This window comes from Zootoca vivipara, chromosome 6, assembly GCF_963506605.1.
Source record: "Zootoca vivipara chromosome 6, rZooViv1.1, whole genome shotgun sequence".
In the NCBI taxonomy this organism is placed as follows: domain Eukaryota; kingdom Metazoa; phylum Chordata; class Lepidosauria; order Squamata; family Lacertidae; genus Zootoca; species Zootoca vivipara.
Window position 1 is genome coordinate 37,423,501 of NC_083281.1, and position 19,855 is coordinate 37,443,355.

The window sequence follows — 19,855 nt, forward strand, 5'->3', positions numbered from 1 at the left end:
TTAGTGGTTTTTGCTGTCACCTGATTATCTTGATCTGCTAGAAGAAATGGCACAGTAGATGGGTAATAACCTCACTCCTCAAATCTTTACAAAGAGTGCAGGCTAGAAGCACATGAGCTGCCATCTCCACATGGACATAACCATCCATACATAGTTCCATTCATCTCCTGAAATTTTCCAACTACAGATTAGTCGCCTATTTGTGTACACATACTGGATTGTCCTTTTATTTATATATATATTAAAAAATGGGGTGTTTTCATAGGGTTCATTACCAGTATATGCTCAAACCACTTAGCTGACTCAGCCCTTGTTTTTCTCTCATGGTTCCTGATGAAAATGCTTAATTTGTGAATACAGTGGTACCTTCGGGTTAAGAACTTAATTTGTTCCGGAGATTCGTTCTTAACCTGAAACTATTCTTAACCTGAGGTACCACTTTAGCTAATGGGGCCTCCTGCTGCCGCTGTGCCGCTGGCGCAAGATTTCTGTTCTCATCCTGAGATAAAGTTCTTAACCCGAGGTACTATTTCTGGGTTAGCGGAGTTTGTAACCTGAAGCATCTGAAACCCAAGGTACCACTGTATTCCCAGAGAGACGTAGCCAGGGCCATTGGAATGGGTGTGTGGGGCGGTCTGCCCTGGGTGTCATCATAGAGGGGGGTGACAAATTACCAAGGAACAATTACTGCCCTACTAGGGCAGTTCATTTAAAAACTTTTTTGAAAATGCCTGCTCCAAAGGTCTTACCTTACTACACTAGGGATTATATAGCTATATATTAAATTTCATGCATATCAGTTAATATCTTGGCCCTCCTCCACGAGGCCGTTTTCCTATGTCATGAAGGCTGAAATTTCAATTCAGTGGAACGGGGTCAAGATATTCATTGGTATGCATTAAATTTCAGATGTAGCTATGTAATCCCTAGTGTAGTAAGATAAGACCTTTGGATGGAGCAGGCATTAAAAATAAATAAATATGAACTACCCTACTGCCCTACCCTCCACTGGGTTTCCCGGGTCCTGGAAAGTCAGCCTATGTGAAGAAAATGAGACTAGGCCGAGTAGATTAGGCCTTGCCTTGCCTTCGCGACACTCCCCCCCCCAGCCGATTGGCCAGCTGGGTTGGGGGAGGGGCGAAGCCAAAGCAAGGCCGAATCTACTTGGCCCAGTCTCATTTTCTTCACATAGGCCGACTTTCCGGGCTGCTGGGAAAGCAGGCCCCGATCCCCTTCCAAAAAGCCTCTGCTGTCCCCGAAAGCGGAGTGCGCAGGACAATGGCAGCGCCGCCGCCCCATTTTGTCCGCATGTGGCACCGGAAGAAGCAGCTCAATGCTGCTCTGGGCACTTAACAGGCCAGCCTCCCCTTTGCCCCCAGCCTCCCCAACACGAAGGTAGGACTCCCCCCCCCAAAAAAAGGAGTTGTGTAATTAAAAGAAGATGAGAAAAATCAGCAAAGCAATTCTGTGGCTAACTGACCAATTCCTTTAAATAGGGTCTATTAATGAAGTTCACACTTTTGACAACCAGTCTGATGCTTTTGCAGAAAAATATTCCTAGACACAATACTTTTTTTTTATTTTTAAAGCCCTTTCAGTCTCCCATCTCAAGGCCAAGTACAGCAAACTGTATATTCCCACCCCTCTCCCCAAGGCTGGATTGTTTACTTCTGCGTGCTTGTGTACTGTGTCTCCCTTGTATTTATTAGGGACTATTCTCTTGCCTTTCCGTTGATATCTATGCTACTGATTACTTCTGCTGTTTTAATTTTAGAGAAAGTGTTTAATTTAAAAAGGATCTGTACTATAGAATAACAGTGGTAACAATACATTGAAGATCAGTAAATATTTTGGGGAGGGTGGTCCCAGAGCCCTAGCGCCACCATCCCAAAGAGGATAAACTGGGCAGACTTTGGTACTCTTTTGTCCTGTCCTCCCCCAATGTCTTTCTCTCTATCTGAGCTGGCTCCCTGCCTGTTATGTTACATGTGAGGAAACCCATGTGGGGTTCCTCTCTGTCTTCAAGCTGTTCCTGTGCACGCCTGACAAATCTGCCCCATTGTAAAAAAATTATCTTTTCCCCTCAGGGGTCCCTTCCAACTCTACAATTCTCCGGTGCAGGCTTGTGCAGAGTTTTAGGTACAAGTTGGATGCAATGGGTGCATAGGATTGCAGCCCATCTTATGCACCGTTGGCTCGGGAATAAGTCCCACTGATAATGATGAGACTAGATTGCTGCTGTGCAGTCCTGTTTTTTTAAAAAAAATAAATGTTTTCCTTTTCAGATAATACAGAGCATAGTGAAATCACAATAAATAAAACCTCCCCTTCAGTTGTTTCAATAAATACTACAGGTTCCACATAATATCTGTACTGCATTGTTTACTGTGACAGCACCTGCACTTTGGAACTCCCCGCATATTGCAATAAAGCACATGCCTTTGCTAGACTCTTTTGGGGCACCTGCTAAAAGCATTCTTCTTTAGGCAAGCATACCTACCGGTAGATGCTTAGGAAGTTGAAGTAATTTTAATCTTAATATTTTAGCTTTTGTAGGATTGTTAATTTTTCTTGATTTTACTGCTGTGGGTCTTTTTGTTTTTTGTTTTGGTAAACCACTTTGCAGGTTTAAAAATAAATAAATTTTATTACATAAATAAACAATAAACAATAAACATAAATAAAATAACACAAGCCAAAACACAATCCATCCTATAGATTTAAGTTTCTGTCCACAAGCCTACTTGTTACCAGAGACCCAGAACCACGCTCCTTTGTAAGAAAATATGAAATAATGTAAAAACCATTTTTGCAGGCAAAAAAACCAACAACCCAATGTGGGGGGGGGGGCGGGGAGAACAAGAAATTTTCTGCTCCGGGTACCACTTGACCTTCCTACACCCTCTGGACGTAGCTCAGTCTCTCTCGTCTTGCTCCTAGGCAAGCTACAAAAGGGGAAACGAAATCATTAAATTACAAGCCACGTGGTATCAGCATTACTTTCGTTTCCTCCCTTCCTCTTCAGAAGACGGGGAAATAGAAACCTAAAGGCTTTGTGGGCTGTTCTCTGAGCATCACTTAAAACTGGGGGAGGGCTGCAGCATGGAACGAGAATCTAGGTACTGTTTCCATTGGCGGAGGATGCTGTCAGTCACTAGCCCCTCCCCACCATAGAGAAAGTGGTTGAAGTAGCTGCAGATCTGCAAGCAGAGGAGTCGGTAAGTAACAGCTTCTAGCAGCGTTAACCAAAACAATCAAGGGAAATTGGTGTGTTTTCGACAGGATATTGTAAAGGGAATTAAAAAATAACACTGCCCACCCATCCCCGTTTTGCTGTTAGACAACTTTAAGGATGTTTTACAGATCTAGCTGTAAAAGTATTGTTAACAGTTAATAGGTTGCTTGCAATACAAATGCTTAATGCCATTTTTATAACAACAAAGTTTTCATTTCCGAAAGGAAAATCTGGTAGGAGGTAACTTCATGCAATTGTTTATATTGTTAGCGATCTGGTAGCTTTACAGAACAATTATAGGATGGATTGAAGCAAGTAGACTCTTTGGATAACTGGCAGCCGCTTGTTAAATTTTTGGAATCAATTAAAGCTATATGGAAACATTAGGTAGGAAATTGTAATGATTGTGTGATTCTTTAGCTTTGAGCATGTTCTGTACTTGTAGAATTGTTGTAATTTTGAGGTCTTAGATATTTAATACCGGTACATGTTCATAAATGTGCGGGGCAAACACGTACATAAATGTTTGGACCAGTGACTGAAAGTAGTACAAAACGTCCTGAAACCATTTTGACTCTCCCAAATTGACCTCAGAGATTTCTCTGCAAGAAGGAAGGAAATGGGGAAATATTTCCAATTGTCTTTGGACTGTAGGGGCTTACACCTCCCTGCAAATACAGTCTGGCAAGGATCTGTTAAGCTGAGCACGCTATCAATATGCGTAAAAAATTCAGGAACTATTCTTACCTGAATAACAGCAGCTTGTACCCCAAGGGAATAATTTTTTTTTGCATACCTTCAACTGTACATGTACATAGATATACATGTCATTTTCAAGGCTATACATGTCATGTCACTTGCATTTATAATCATATTGTACTACTTTGGCTATGTGTTTAATAAAATATTGAATTCTTGCATTGCGAAAAATGAAGCTTATGGTGAAAAGTGAAAAACATGAGTTGCAAAAAAAACTATATCTTACAGAAGAAAACCGACTTCAGATATGAAATCAGCATTGAAAGAACATACAGTATGTTGTCATAAAGAAAGGAGGAAATTCATAATGCAGGCCCGTGGAAAATAAAGAATCTGCTATTGTATTATTAGAAGGACGGGAAGTATCTAAGAGGGAAGAAATAGGATGAAATACAAGGATGGCATACTGTTCACATTGCGAAGAAGAATTTATTTTGAATTATGTATTTTGTTTCCCGTATTTTTTCTGTATGCGATTCGATGAGAAGAAAATTTATGTTGTACTTATACATATGTTATGTTTTGTATTATTTTAAACAATAAAGTATTTAAAATATTTTTTAAAAAAAGAAAGAAAGAACATACAGTATAAGAACAGTTGTAAAATATCATGCAACAGAAAATAAATATTAAAAAAATGTTCCCAGCTTTGTCCAGTAGGAATTTTTTTATTTTGTTTCGACTCAGACCAACACGGCTACCTACCTGTAACTTGTCCAGTAGGTGTCACTGTCTTTCTATTAATCCTACTAGCCTGCCTCTATCTTCCCTTAAAACTTTCTTCCGCTCTTCGTCTTGCTTCTTTGCTTCCACTTTCTTTGACAAACAGGCCAAACCCTACGCCAAAGGATAAATGGCCATAAATCTGACATCAGAAATCACAAGACAGAGAAACCAGTAGGAGAACACTTCGATCTCCCAGGACATTCTGTACAAGATCTCAAAGTAGCTGTCTTAGAATCATAGAATCATAGAGTTGGAAGAAACCACAAGGGCCATCCAGTCCAACCCCCTGCCAAGCAGGAAACACCATCAAAGCATTCTTGACATATGCCTGTCAAGCCTCTGCTTAAAGACCTCCAAAGAAGGAGACTCCACCACACTCCTTGGTAGCAAATTCCACTGCCGAACAGCTCTTACTGTCAGGAAGTTCTTCCTAATGTTTAGGTGGAATCTTCTTTCTTGTAGTTTGAATCCATTGCTCCGTGTCCGCTTCTCTGGAGCAGCAGAAAACAATCTTTCTCCCTCCTCTATGTGACATCCTTTAATATATTTGAACATGGCTATCATATCACCCCTTAACCTTCTCTTCTCCAGGCTAAAAATACCCAGCTCCCTAAGCCGTTCCTCATAAGGCATCGTTTCCAGGCCTTTGACCATTTTGGTTGCCCTCTTCTGGACACGTTTCAGCTTGTCAGTATCCTTCTTGAACTGTGGTGCCCAGAACTGGACACAATACTCCAGGTGAGGTCTGACCAGAGCAGAATACAGTGGTACTATTACTTCCCTTGATCTAGTCAGGGTTCCCCAAACTAAAGCCCGGGGGCCAGATGCGGCCCAATCGCCTTCTCAATCCAGCCTGCAGACAGTCCGGGAATCAGCATGTTTTTACAGGAGTAGAATGTGTCCTTTTATTTAGAATGCATCTCTGGGTTATTTGTGGGGCCTGCCTGGTGTTTTTACATGAGTTGAATGTGTCCTTTTATTAAAAATGCATCTCTGGGTTATTTGTGGGGCATAGGAATTCGTTCATATTTTTTTCCAAAATATAGCCCGGCCCCCCACAAGGTCTGAGGGACAGTGGACCGGCCCCCTGCGGGAAAAGTTTGCTGACCCCTGATCTAGATGCTATAATCCTATATAGTCCACTGTTCCTCAGACCTTGTGGGGGGGCTGGACTATTATTTTTTTGGGGGGTGAACAAATTCCTATGCCCCACAAGCAACCCAGAGATGCATTTTAAATAAAAGCACACATTCTACTCATGTAAAAACACCGGGTAGGCCCCACAAATAACCCAGAGATGCATTTTAAATAAAAGGACACATTCTACTCATGTAAAACCTTGCTTATTCCCGGACTGTCCGCGGGCCGGATTTAGAAGGCGATTGGGCCAGATCCACACACACACACACACACAGGGCCTTAGTTTGCCCACCCATGGACTGAGGCCTCAGCTGCACTATAAATCTAAAACAGCATCATATGACTTTAAAAAGTAATGGCTCCCCACTAAGAATCCTGGGAAACGTAGTTCATTAAAGCTGCTGAGCAGGGCTGGCCCTGCAGTGAAGCAACCTGAGGCAACTGCCTCAGGTTGGCACCTTGAAGGGGACTGCAGGGCCAGCATAGGGGCCTCTGCCGCCTCTCTCTGTTCCCAAGATGCCAGCTGAAGAGAAGCCTTTGCCGCTGCTGTGCAGAGTGAGCGGCAAGCACAGGGGGGCAGCAGGAGCAGGGAGAAGCCAGAGAAAAAATCCTCACCAGCTGGCTGGAAGCTGCCGCCTATGCAGAAGGAGCGAGAGGCAAACAAAGAGAGGTTGGTGGCCTGGGGAGCAGGGCTTTGGGCCTGGTGGGGGAGCCATCCCTGATTTAGACTTGAATCCCATCATTCTGACGCAGTCCAAATTGAAATGGAGGCTCCTCTCTTTCGTTTGCAGCCAGTGCTCGAAACTCCCATTGTTCTAGGCATGTTTTGCAACAGGGAATTTGTTTCGAGCAGTTTCTGAGCTCTGGGTGCAGTACTGCGGCTCATATTTCAGATTAAAACTGCCGCTGCTGGAAGGAAAGGAGGACCTTTTTCTGCCTCCCCACTTCCAGCCACTCTCTGAAGACTGGAAAAGGGACCCTCCTAAGAATATTAGCAGGGCAGGCAAGGGAAGTACGGCTTTGTGTTTTTTGCAGTCTTCAGATGAGGACTAGACCATGTGAAAAATGAACATAAGATTTCAGCTGCAGTTCATTCATTTTCAGCTTTGTATTCTTATAAATAAGCGCACCTAGACATTCTGTTGCAGCGCCCATAACATAGGTTTAAGATTCCATTTACGTAGCTCCTTGCTTTCATATCTCAGTTTCTTAACACTGTTCGCAGTGTTCTGTCTCCTGATAAAAAGGCAAGGAAGGTGACTTCTGATGCTTTCATATTTAGATTATCTGTGTCTAGGTGAAAAACAAAAACCAGGGTGCAGCTTTTCCCAACATGAGGATGCCTTGATGGGGAGAGCTGGCCTTCTGGCATTTCTGCCTGCCACACAGCTGTTACAGACAATCCTAGATACCACAAATAAAAGCAATAATTCTATCCTCCTCCTGGGCTTGTGGTTGTCCAGTGCTCCTGTCAAGCACTTTTATTTCCCTTTGATTCATACTCATGGTTATTTAGTTGCATCTAAAAATCAAACGCGGGTGGTGCTGTGGTTTAAACCACTGAGCCTAGGGCAGTGATGGGCAACCTTTTGAGCTTGGTGTGTCAAAATCCGCCAAAAAACCGAGCATGACTCGGGTGGTGTGTCACTTCATAATTTCATGATATTTATAGTTTAAATAACAAAAATGTATAATTGTTTCCCCTTTTAAAAAAAGGAAAAGGGGGAGGAAAAAAATTATTAAAGTTTTTTTTAAAAAATTAAAAATAAATAAGAAAAACTGGGGGGAAATAAGGCAAAACCTAGAGGTCTTTCCCAGTGGGACTCTGGGCTCAGGCCTTCCTCCATCGGGTCTGCCGCTGGGGAGGTGAGCTCAGTTTGGGCCTGTGCCTCCTCGTGGCCCTCTTCAGACCACCTCTCCCCTCACTTGGCTATGCTTGCGTGGTGGCGGGGCAACAGGGAAGGGGTTTCAGCTTACCTGGGTGTCTCTTCTCTCTTCCGGGGATGGCGGCGAGGTGGCGGCGGTGGCAGCAGCAAGGTCCGGGTCGGGGTTCTTCTCCCTCCTCCAAGGGCCCCTCCTCTCCTTTGAGGCGGGGGCAACAGGGACGGCAACGGAGCGAGCGGACCCCTGTTCTCCTTTGCCTTGTTTTCCCTTCTTTTCTCCCTCCTTTCTGCAGGGGGCGATGGCAGCGGGGCCAGGGCTTCCTTTTTCCTCCTCCGGAGTGCCTCAAGGCCATCCGTCAGGTTTGCGGGGTGGGGGTGGGGTCCGGCAACTCCCCGGTTGCTGCACTGGTGGCCCCCAGTGTCCGGGCGGTGGGAGCGGCGGTTTCGGTGGCTCAGGAGCCCCTCCTGCAACACTGGTCACTTTCAGGAGTTCCGCGGCTCCGTGCAGACCGCCATCTTGCCTCACCGGAAGTCCACAAGGCCCCTAGAGATGCGTCGCCTGCGGCATTCCACTGCCGGCCGGAAGTGAGGTTTCGGCATGTGGCCGCTTGTCACCGAAAGTGGCTATGCGTGTCAGTGCTGACATGCGTGTCATAGGTTCACCATCACTGGTCTAGGGCTTGCCGATCAGAAGGTCGCCGGTTCGAATCCCCACGATGGGATGAGCTCCTGTTGCTTGGTCCCAGCTCCTGCCAACCTAGCAGTTCGAAAGCACGTCAAAGTGCAAGTAGATAAATAGGTACCGCTTCAAGCGGGAAGGTAAACGGTGTTTCTGTGCGCTGCTCTGGTTCGCCAGAAGCGGATTAGTCATGCTGGACACATGACCTGGAAGCTGTACGCTGGCTCCCCTCGGCCAATAATGCGAGATGAGCACGCAACCTCAGAGTCGGTCACGACTAGACCTAATGGTCAGGGGTCCCTTTACCTTTACCTTTAAAAATCAAAGCTTGGCGTTGTGCTGTTTCTCAGCATTTATTCTTTTGGGCAGTTGCAGTTTTGCAGCTTCTGGTATATTTGCCTCTGAAAATGGAGCTGCTGCATGCATAAACCCATCCCTCATACACCCGCTCCCCCAGAAGAAAGAAAGATGAATCCTTTCTAGCTCTGCTTTGACATGGGGCTACAGATAGTGATAAAATGGAGATAAAATCAACAGATTTTAAAAACCAATGTACATAATAAAACTGGATGTCTGAGAAGGCTTTAAAAGAGTACACCTGTCTTTCACGGGCCATGTGCATATTTTCAAACCTATGACTATTCCATATTGTGCATTGGGATTGCTACCATTCTTGCCAGTCCTTCTGTGCCTTTCTGGCAGCGGCCTGGCATGCAGGAATTACTATGCTTCTAAATATTTTCCTGCCAGACAGATGACAGAGTTGGGAACCCTCTTCCCAGCACGTTGTTTATCTACATGTCAGGCTACAAACTGACAAACTACAATTCCCAGGATTCCTGAGGGGACAACACCATTTTCTGGTTTGTCTCGGGCACCAAAATGTCTTGAGCTGGCCTTGGTGCTGAGAGTTCTTAATTAGCTCTCTTACAAAACAACAATACCCTGGTTTAACTGGGAAGAGGGATTGGTAGCTAAACCACCAGAGTCCACTTTGTCAGATGTACTGTATAGAATTATCCTAAATAGACAGTGTCCAGTTATCACAGTGGCCATCCAAATGCATCTGGAAAACCCTCAAGCACAAGAGCCCTCTCCCCTCCTGTGGTTTCCAGCAACTGCTATTCAGAAGCACTGCTGCCTCTGACCTGAAGGCAGATCACAGCCATCATGGCTAGTAGCCATTGATAGCCTTATCCTCCATGAATATGTTCAGTCCCCTTTTAAAACCACCCAAATTGGTGGCCATCACTGCCTCCTGTGGGATTGAGTTCCATAGTTTCACACACAATTGTACACTGCATTAGCCTAACTGTGTTTTGGGCTTCTCTCCTCAGGTCTCGTGAAGCCAAGATGGGACGCATTCGAGGTAAGAGAGCCTATTTTCTTCCTTGGGGATTGGGTAACTTGTCACCTTCCAGTCTTCTTGAACTCTTCTCGGTTGGGGACATGGGGTTCTCCTCACCTCTGCCCCTACTCAGCCCAGGTTAAAATTAGAAGCACACTTTACTAGTGGACTACGGCCAGACTATGGCACTAACATGTACACAGGCCACTGTTTCTGAGTGTGTATTTGTGCGCTTTCATCCGCATATAAGTGCTTTTGATTTTATGCTTCCAAAATCTATCTTGATGTTTCCCACCCATACCATTAGGCCGTACTTGGTTAAATGTGTGTGTGTGGTCTCACACCTCAACTAGAACTCCCCTGTTCCTGAAACTGGAGGTCTCTTGTGGGCATGAATGCAAGTATACATTTACCTGGGCCCAGCACCTTCTCATAATACAAGTTGTCTTGACTTCGTTAAATTTGGGGATAAATCATTATGTCGCTGAATCATTAGCATTGCTAAGCAGTTCCTTTTTTAAAAAAAAGAGACCACACAGAGAAGAAAATGATAAAAAGTCATCAGAAAACTGAAATAACGTTTCCAGGCAAGCTACCTCAAAACGTTAACAATCCATTTTGAAATCTTGTACAACTTTGTATAGATAGTGATCAAGAATTGAGGCTGGCTGCTACATATTGGAATTATTTCCCCCCCAGCTCTGGTCTGGCACCTTTCACTGGTGTGGCAGCTGCAGCTTTTTCTAAACTAAGATAGCTCAGTCACAGTTATCCATTTTACAAAAACTTCTTAGATTAATGTAACTAGCCACATGTGGAGCTGCCTTTGAAGACAGCATGGAAACTGAAGCTGGTTAAAAAATGCCCCTGTGCCTTTACGTTGGAAAATGCCAGTTTGAAATACATCTTGCCCAGTATTAAAAGATTTGCACTGGATAGCAGTTCATTTCTGGGTATAGTGCCAATTGATAGCTTCAACTTCCCTTTGCCACAGGTAGGGATGGGAGAGAAACTTATTTCCGTTCAAATTTAAAGGTGAACCTCCCTAATTTGCACTTTCAGAAGCAGTACAAGAACCAAAACAACAACTCTTTGAGATATCCACTTCTCTGAATTTTGCAGTGCAATTCTTCAGCCAAGTAATGTGTACAAAAGAGAATACATTGGATTAAAGTGTGCATAAAAATCTGTATATTAGTGAAAATAACATTTAAAAACACATTGTTTTAGGTGAAATTGCTTTGCAAAAAAAATTGTGTGCACTAGGGAATATTGCATACAAATATGAGAAATCAGCATTAAAATGGTGATCATTTTTTATGAGAATTTTTGTGTGTTTGTTTTTAAATCAAGCTGATTTGGAAATGCAGAGCATTGAACTTGAGATTGGAAAAAATGAGGAACAGAAAGAAACTGAAATTGACAAATTTTCCCATCACAGTTGTATCTTACCTGATGCTTTGTACCATTTTACGTGTACTTGAGAACTCTTATATTTTATTAACACAAGGATCTCTTTTCGTAGGTATGGTCTTGGGAGGTGTAGCCGGCTTGGGTAAGTCGTTAGTAATGTAGATTTCAAATTGGGCAGGTTTTGGTTTCTAAGAGCTGTACTGTGCACAGGCAAATATTTAACTCTAGGAAACGAGAATTGGTATTGTGTAGTAGTATAGTATAGTGGTAAGTATCCCCGCCTGTCACGCGGGAGACCAGGGTTCGATTCCCCAACGGGGAGACCAATATTTATGAGGGACCCAGGTGGCGCTGTGGGTTAAACCACAGTCTAGGGCTTGCTGATCAGAAGGTCGGCGGTTTGAATCCCTGCAACGGGGTGAGCTCCCATTGCTCGGTCCCAGTTCCTGCCCACCTAGCAGTTTGAAAGCACACCAAAGTGCAAGTAGATAAATAGGGACCGCTCCGGCGGGAAGGTAAACAGTGCTTCCGTGCGCTGCTCTGATTCGCCAGAAGCAGCTTTGTCATGCTGGCCACATGACCCGGAAGCTGTCTGCGGACAAACGCCGGCTCCCTCGGCCTATAGAGCGAGATAAGCGCCGCAACCCCAGAGTCGGACACGACTGGACCTACTACCTTTACCTTTAGTAGTAAAGAGCCTGAGCGGCAAAGCAAGATGCATCAGTCCTCCCAATCTGCAGTATGGGAGATAATAATACTGACTTGTCTTGCAGGGTTCTTGTAAGGATTACATCAGATAATAGTGCTCGTGAAACACTTTGAACACTTGGATGTGTTATACCAGGGGTGGCCAACTCCCGAGAGACTGCGATCTACTCAGAGTTAAAAACTGGCAGTGATCTACCCCCCCTTTTGGGGGTTTTGGGTCAAAGTTGTTGAGTTTTTTCAGGGAGGAGGTAAAATGTTGAGCTTATTTAAAGGGAGCCACAGTTGTTCAGCATCTTTGGGGGGAGTCAAATGATCTACCAGTGATCTACCGCAGACGTCTGGTGATCTACCGGTAGATCATGATCTACCTGTTGGACATAACTGTGCTATACAAATGTTTAATATGCTAACAAAACGTTCAGACAACTGTGAGAAGCTAGTCACATGCTGCTTAAAAATAAAGTCGAGATAAGGGCCAGGAAGAGTTCCGACAGCAATAGGAAAGAGAAAGAGCCTTTATTTTTTTAAGTAGAGAAAGAACCTTTAGGGAGCTTCAGAAGAAGCATGAGGTATTATATGGCAAGTCTCTACCCAAGTTGCCAGGCCAAAACCACCTCCTGGTGATCCAAGTTATGTGCTGGGTCTTTTCTTTCAAGCCAAAACAGATCAAGAGGGAGGCTAGGAACCTGTGTTGGGAATGCAGATATGCCAAGGAGTTTTTGGATTTGATGTTTGCAAAAATATCAGCTATCACTGGGCAAGTGGTTCCTCCTGTCCCTGACCCAGCTCTAGCTTGACTGACAATTGGGCAACCAGAGAATTCGAAGCTGCTTCATGGAGAGCTGGTGGCTGTCTTGCTTGAAGCAGCATGAATGGGGCTGGCAAGGCATTGGAAATGATGGCGTTAACAATGAAAGGTTGGCTTGATAAGCTCTGGGGAATGGCATTGTCAGAACACCTGGCATAGCAAAACAAAATAACTGAAGAGATAGCCAAAACCGTTAAATTTAGCAAAAAGTAGATGCCCTTACTGCCTGAAGTAAATATAAGGGTAATCTAACACAACCACCATAAAATCAAATTACATTATGGGTGGATTTGTTCAAAAAATAAGGACTCCTGGTGCTAGTACACAACTTCTGAGAAACAATATTGTTGCATGCCACCCTAATCTCCCAGGTGGTGCAAGATTCCAGGGGTTCCGAGCACTTAGCCAGGTTTTGTATTTCCTTCGGAATGAGGCACAGCGGAGGCGGGTGTAATTACGATATTTGGTTAGGACTTCCGGTGCTCACCGCCATGGTGAAAAGCGGCTCCCACACACTAGCAGAGACCATCCGTGCAGCAAATTAAGGAGAAATTGAGAGTAATTATCCTGCAAGCCCCTCCCCCCAAGGTCGGGGGTGAACTTTCACTCACAGATTGTCCAAAACCTGCCTCTTGTTCTGCACATATCAGTAACTCTCCAACGCAGTCACTATGAGCGGAAGTTCTTCTATTTTTTAAGATGGATCTGAATTTGGACGTAAGAAACAGGTGTGTTCTGAATTAAGGAAACAAGATAACCTGCTAAATGAATCAGCCACTGAGTGCCAAGGTCTTCATCTGGAGAGGATTTTCGCCATAACCTGATTGGTATGTAGGGGGAGGGGAGCCTTTGCTCTTTCTTTATATACATTATATCTGCTGTTTTAGGATCCAACAACCCTCCCCCAAAGAAAGAATTAATTATTAATGGAATGCATTTATTAATGGAATGCAAGAGGGAATTAACAAAAACGTCATAATTTTTACAGATTAATTGAAATAATTGAGGTGTGTGGAAACATTGTGATGATTTGTGGCATTGACCTTCTGGTAAAAGGACTCTGGTTCTGACTTATCGTGGCTTGGGTGAGATACCAGCTTGTTAACGGATGGGAAAAGAATCAAAGAAGATGGTTCTGGACATCTGCCCAGGGCTATGACGAGACGCCAGATCTCTTTCGGCTTTGGATAAGCAAAATGGCGTGAGACTGTGGTGCAGCAACAATTGCAGTCCCTAAACTGAAAGTGAAGGGAAATGCTAAGACAGGCATCCCCAAACTTCGGCCCTCCAGATGTTTTGGACTACAAGTCTCATCTTCCCCGACCACTGGTGCTGTTAGCTAGGGATCATGGGAGTTGTAGGCAAAAACATCTGGAGGGCCGCAGTTTGGGGGTGCCTGTGATGGATGACAACATGAAGGTGAAGACGAATGTAAAACAAACATTTCATACAGAATTTACAGGATAAAAACTCTTCCTGCAAATGAATGGATGTGGAATAGATAAATATGAATGAAAGTCATCATATCAGTGGCTGTTAAAACAAAGGATCAAGATCAAAACTCTTATATTTGGACTAAGAGTTTTGGAGCAGGATGAAAGAACATCATTTCCTGAAAGCCAGAACACGGGAAGTCATCCAAAATTGCTTAATTTGGAACTGGATAATTGGCTCTTTTAATTGTGTTATAATTTGGTATTGTATTAATGTGGCTTTTATTGGAATGTTATTAATGAAAAGTAATTTTAAAATTTATACCAAAAAAATGATATTTTGTTTGTTTACAACCAAATGTGGGCTGGGAAGGGGGGGGATGTCATCGCAGCATAGGCTTGCTTATCTCATAGCCACAGCCTTGGATACAAACTGAAAACAGGCATGACTATCTGGCTTCTACCTGCAGCCTACTTCCAGCTCTCCTCACAAACATTTTCCTTCTCATTACCATCCATTTACCCTCTGACAGAGAGTCTTCTCTTACACTAACCACCCAGACTTCGGGGGCATAGTGCCCTTGCCAGGCTAATTCAGCAATGGGGTCCTCCATTAGATTTGAAACCCTTGCTGGATCCAAGAATTACCTAACCCCCGCCCCCAAATGCACAACACAATTAATTGGGGAAAATATTCATATCAATAACTGCAACGATCTGCCCCCCAAAAACCCTCTAAACCAGGCATCCCCAAACTTCGGCCTCCAGATGTTTTGGACTACAAGTCTCATCTTCCCTGACCACTGGTCCTGTTAGCTAGGGATCATGGGAGTTGTAGGCAAAAACATCTGGAGGGCCGCAGTTTGGGGGTGCCTGCTCTAAACAATACGCCAGCCAAAGATTGTGTTCAGCAGCCTCATTATTTGTAGCTGGAGACAGTTAGTTAGGGTTCCATCATTCCAGGCCAGGTGGGAAAAGGCCAGCAAGGCAGGGAGCAGGTCTTCCAGGACCCACAGCCAATATGGTTATCACTTGGGTCTAGTTATTCTAGATTTAAGGCTTTTATCATGTAACATATACCTAATTCTGTGTTCTTGCAGCAGTGGCCACGATTGCTATTCCAGCAGCACTGGGAGCAGCGGGTTTCACTGGAGCTGGAATTGCTGCGGGCTCTCTGGCTGCAAAAATGATGTCAGCGGCGGCCGTCGCCAATGGTGGAGGAGTAGCTGGGAGTGCTGTCGCCGTGCTTCAGTCAGCCGGTATGTCTGCTGCTCTCAGCACAAGAACCACATGATTGGCAGAGCCAATCTCCGCACCTTGAGATCTTCATCACAATAATTGTGTGCCTTAATCATCTTCTAGGTGCTGCTGGGCTGTCTACTTCTACCACAGCTGCAGTGACAGCTGTTGGAGCACTGCTACCTGCCATCTTCCGTAAAAAATAAGACGCGCGTGGACAGAGGCCATATCTACTTGGAAGAGCAGTACTTGGAAAATTATGTTTTGCCGTCAACAACATAACTCACTTGACTTACCTTAAGTAAAATGTGATTTTAATCAATGCTACGTTATTCCTACTGGCCAAAATGTGCAACAACATATAAAGCTTTGAGAATTAAACAACAAGTAGAAAGTAGATTGGTTGCATCACACAATGCACATGTAAAATACTTGCTGCCCCATGAGGAAAAGATCCGTGTTTTCCTTAGGAGGCTTAATTAATTATTAATGGAATGCAATTGAATGCAAGAGGGAATTAACAAGAACTTCATTATTTTTGCAGATTAATTGAAAGAATTGAACAGCCAAGACGGTTAATCACTGTGGTCTGGCCCTTAGCTGCTAAGTATCCCGTTTTTCGCGGGAAACCCCTGGATTTTAATCCATTTCCCGCTGTTCTCCCGGATGGAGAAAAATCCCGGAAATCCCCCGGATTTCCTACCTGCCAGGGAGCCTCCATTTTGGGTGCCACTCTTCCCATGTGTGGGCACCGGAAATCGGCCCGATGGGAAGTCGCTTCTACACATGCCCGGCGGTCATCTTGGTGGTGGCCGCATGGCAGCGGCCGTCACCAAGATGGCCTCTGCCATGTGGCCACCACCAAGATGGCTGCCGGGCATGCGTAGAAGCGACTTCCAGGGCCGCTCTGCCCGATTTCCGGTGCCCATACATGGGAAGAGCCGCGTCGCTGCTGATCCCGCATTTTTCAGCGGGAGACTTGGCAGGTATGGTCTGGCCAATTTAGATTTAAGGCTTCTATCATGTAACATATACCTTATTCTGTGTTCAATTTCTCCTCTTTGCACAATTATGAGCTTATTAGTTGAGAATCCCATTCTGATTGGAGTCCAGACTTTTACTGAGGCCTCCGGTAATAGGCTTGGATTGACCTAGTGCAATTGACTGGCAGTAAATTCAGAACCAATAGAGGAAAACACTCCTTTGCAAAGTTGTGATAGTCAATAGCTTTGAGGGAACATGGGATCAGATGGATGGCAGATATGGGACAGTTGCATATTCCTGCATTGCAGGGGTTGAACTAGATGATCCTCAGGGTCCCTTCCAGCTCTCTGGTTCTATGACACCAAGGGCTGTTGATGACTATTAATCACAATAGTTATTTGGAACATTGAGCAGAATATGCTGGGAGCAAGCATGGGATAGGCCTGCCTGTTAAGCATTCAAGGGCGGTCTTTCAGCACGCACCACAAACTATTTGGAGAACTTTTGAACTTTGGGTATGTGCTACTTAAAAGCAACAATTTTTGGAAACAACCAGAAAGAATTGGAACACCACTTGGAATGACAAACAGGAGACTTAGGGTTCTTCCAGGTGGTCAGTATTTTATGTGAGTGATTCCAGCACAAACTGGAACCTCAGGTCTATGCATCTAAACAGCTCTCTTCCCCTAGTACAGGCATGTCCAAAGTCCGTTTCAGTCGATTTAATGTTGGAATTAAATGTCCTGGGTAAAACGCAAAAAAAGCTCAGCAACTTCAATCCTAAATAAACAGCTTTGGGGTTAAATCCTAAAAAAAAAAGCTCAACAACTTTGGTCGGCCCTCAACGCATGTTCACTTCATCAAATCTAGCCCTCTTTGAAAAAAGTTTGGGCACCCCTGCTGCGTAGCGCAGCAAATCCACGTTTTTCTTTTAATAACTTCTTGCAGTTTGAAGAGTGACGGGGGCATGCACTGATGTGGAATGAATGACGAATGGGAAGACGTAAACATGCTGCAAGCAAATCGGGAAGAATGCTAATATCACTGCCCCATAAACAAATTATAATTAATGCTCATTAAAGACTAGACAAAGGCAGTAGCGTAGGAAGATGCTCCAAGGCTGCAGGTTCGATTCCTGTAAGGGACAGCTGCATAGTCCTACATTGCAGGGGGTTGGACTAGATGATCCAAGGGTCCCATCCAACTCTATGATATATGGCATGTTCCTGTAAAGAGCAGGGCAAAAAGTAAGTGTGGTTAAACCCTTTGTCTAGTGGCGGAGAGCAGGCACACTGCCCCCACGGACCTGGCGCGCGTTCTGGGGGTGGGGCGCCATCGCGACTGCCCGCCCCACCCCCCAAACATGCGCCCCACCCCTGCGCGTGCCGCACTGCGCCCCGAGATGCATTTTAAACAAAAGAGATGCATTTTAAACAAAAGCACACATTCTACTGATGTAAAAACACCAGGCAGGCCCCACAAATAACCCAGAGATGCATTTTAAATAAAAGGACACATTCTACTCATGTAAAAACACGCTGATTCCCGGACCACCCACGGGCCAGATTTAGAAGGCAATTGGGCCGCATCCGGGCCCCGGGCCTTAGGTTGGTGACTCCTGGCTTAAATTCCTCCATAAAGCAGCACCAGTCTTATAAACATGCAAACACATGTACAGGCATGATCCAGTGTGGAAAAATGCACCCCAGCTGAAAAAACAAAAGTAGGCTGTGCTGCCATGTACAGTTCAGAACTGGGAGTGCTTTTGTTGGTAGACACTGAAATACAGTAAGAGCAGAAACAAGTATAGTGGTACCTCGCAAGACGAATGCCCTGCAAGACAAATATTTCGCAAGACGAATGCATTTTGCGATCTGATGGTAGCTCGCAAGACGAATTCGTTTTGCGAAAAAATTGTCTTGCGAATCGCGGTTGCCCATAGGAATGCATTGAAATTTAATTAATGCGTTCCTATGGGCAAAAAAAGAAATTTCAATGCATTCCTATGGGAAACCGCGATTCGCAAAATGAATTGACTCGTCTTGCGAGGCACCACTGTACAGTATTTAAAGAAATTGAAGCTATAACCAATCCTAAACTTCCTTGTATGTATGGTGCAAACACACCATACATTTAAATCACATTTTCAAAGAAACCTGGAAGCTTGTTAAGGATATGTAGGAAGCTGTCTCCTGCTGACCTAACCATTGATCCATCTAGCTCAATATTATCTACACTGACTGGCAGTTCTCCAGGGTTTCAGCAGGAGTCTCTCCTACCCCACCTGGAGATGCTGAGGATTGAATCTGGGACCTTCTGCATGCAAAGCAGATACACTACAACTGATCTACAGCTCTGTGAGGAGTGAACTAGTTACCATGACTTTGCCAGGGGGTATGTGCTTTAAATGTAAGTTGTGTATATTGTCAGAGAAACGAAAGGAATGCTAAGATTCCCCTGAAACACAGTTTGAAAATGCTGCACTTTCGTTTTTTGGGAATTGTATTATCCTATTGGATTTGTTTTGTGCTATGTAGCTTGTACCATAAAAATAAAACTTTCAATGGAAATGTATTTTTAAGGCACTGCATTCCAAACATAATAAGCAGCAGGAGCAGGACATTAAAGAGGTTTGAAAAACAAGCGCATTGTAGCTGGCAGCATCATATTTCAGAAACATAAGGGCATGTGGAGACTTGTGATGACTCCATCTGGTTGAAGGTTTTTTAAACATACAGAAGCCAAACATTAGCTAGGCTTCTACTCCAAAGTGTTTTATTCACTCAACTCATTACCTGTATACCTTTGGCACAATACCTTTATGTGACGTACTAGCAACACTTTTATGTATCTACTACAAAGTGATTGTAGCCATAGAATCACTAATCATTACATTGGCCTCAGCGCTGAGCACCTTGCCTGTAGTTTTCTCCACCACCTTTCTATTTCCACTGGCAAGCCTCAGAAACACACTTTCCTAGGATATCGCTGCATGAGTCACCCCTCAGGCTGCAGGCTTTACTGGACAGTGCTTTAAGAGTGAAAGAATCAAAAGTGGTTACAGGCAGGCAAAGTGCTTCTCAGGATATACAAAGTATTGCTCCAACAGAAAATGCCTTCCCTTTACCAATGAGGGCATTTCCCCGATGTTTTATTTTATTTTTAAGTAAATCAGTAAAACCATAGCACAGTGTCTCTGAGCAGTGTGTATTTCCCATACAGGGGACCCAAGTTAATTTGTACCAATGTAATGAAACCAGAGGGCCATGGGCATAACCAGGATTTTTGTGGGAGGGGCAGGACCTCGGATTTGTAGTGTACCTACGCCCATGCAGAGGGCTTGTGAGCATTATGTGAATACTGAACCTCTAAAGGTCACCTTTTCTAAAAAGCAACCTAATTAAAAGTTTGCAAAAATTACGAAAATATTTTTTCGTAGAAATATATCCTCGAAAGGTTTTGTGTCTTGCAAGGTAGTGCCCAGATGAATGAAAGCCTGG

At 44.3% G+C, this 19,855-nt stretch overlaps 1 protein-coding gene across 2 annotated transcripts; it reads left to right on the forward strand.

The window, feature by feature from the left end:
- Nucleotides 1-3,086: 3,086 nt before the first annotated feature.
- LOC132592311 (interferon alpha-inducible protein 27-like protein 2A) lies at nucleotides 3,087-16,160 on the forward strand. Of its 2 annotated transcripts, none has more exons than XM_060275810.1 (5): nucleotides 3,087-3,218; nucleotides 9,760-9,791; nucleotides 11,296-11,325; nucleotides 15,233-15,391; nucleotides 15,495-16,160. In XM_060275810.1, exons 2-5 carry the CDS (start codon nucleotides 9,776-9,778, stop codon nucleotides 15,575-15,577), a joined length of 288 nt encoding a protein of 95 aa, XP_060131793.1. In that variant the 5' UTR covers nucleotides 3,087-3,218; nucleotides 9,760-9,775; the 3' UTR covers nucleotides 15,578-16,160. The 2 variants fall into 2 exon arrangements, with proteins under 2 accessions (XP_060131793.1, XP_060131792.1); XM_060275809.1 differs by lacking the exon at nucleotides 3,087-3,218 and adding an exon at nucleotides 6,177-6,530.
- The last annotated feature ends 3,695 nt before the right edge of the window (nucleotides 16,161-19,855 follow it).

Excerpts from the sequence above, each read along its gene's own strand:
- LOC132592311 (XM_060275809.1), top strand. The coding sequence starts at position 6,499 with ATGCAGAAGGAGCGAGAGGCAAACAAAGAGAG. Across the intron at positions 11,326-15,232 it reads GGGAGGTGTAGCCGGCTTGG|CAGTGGCCACGATTGCTATT; the intron begins GTAAGTCGTTAG and ends GTGTTCTTGCAG. Across the intron at positions 15,392-15,494 it reads CGCCGTGCTTCAGTCAGCCG|GTGCTGCTGGGCTGTCTACT; the intron begins GTATGTCTGCTG and ends ATCATCTTCTAG.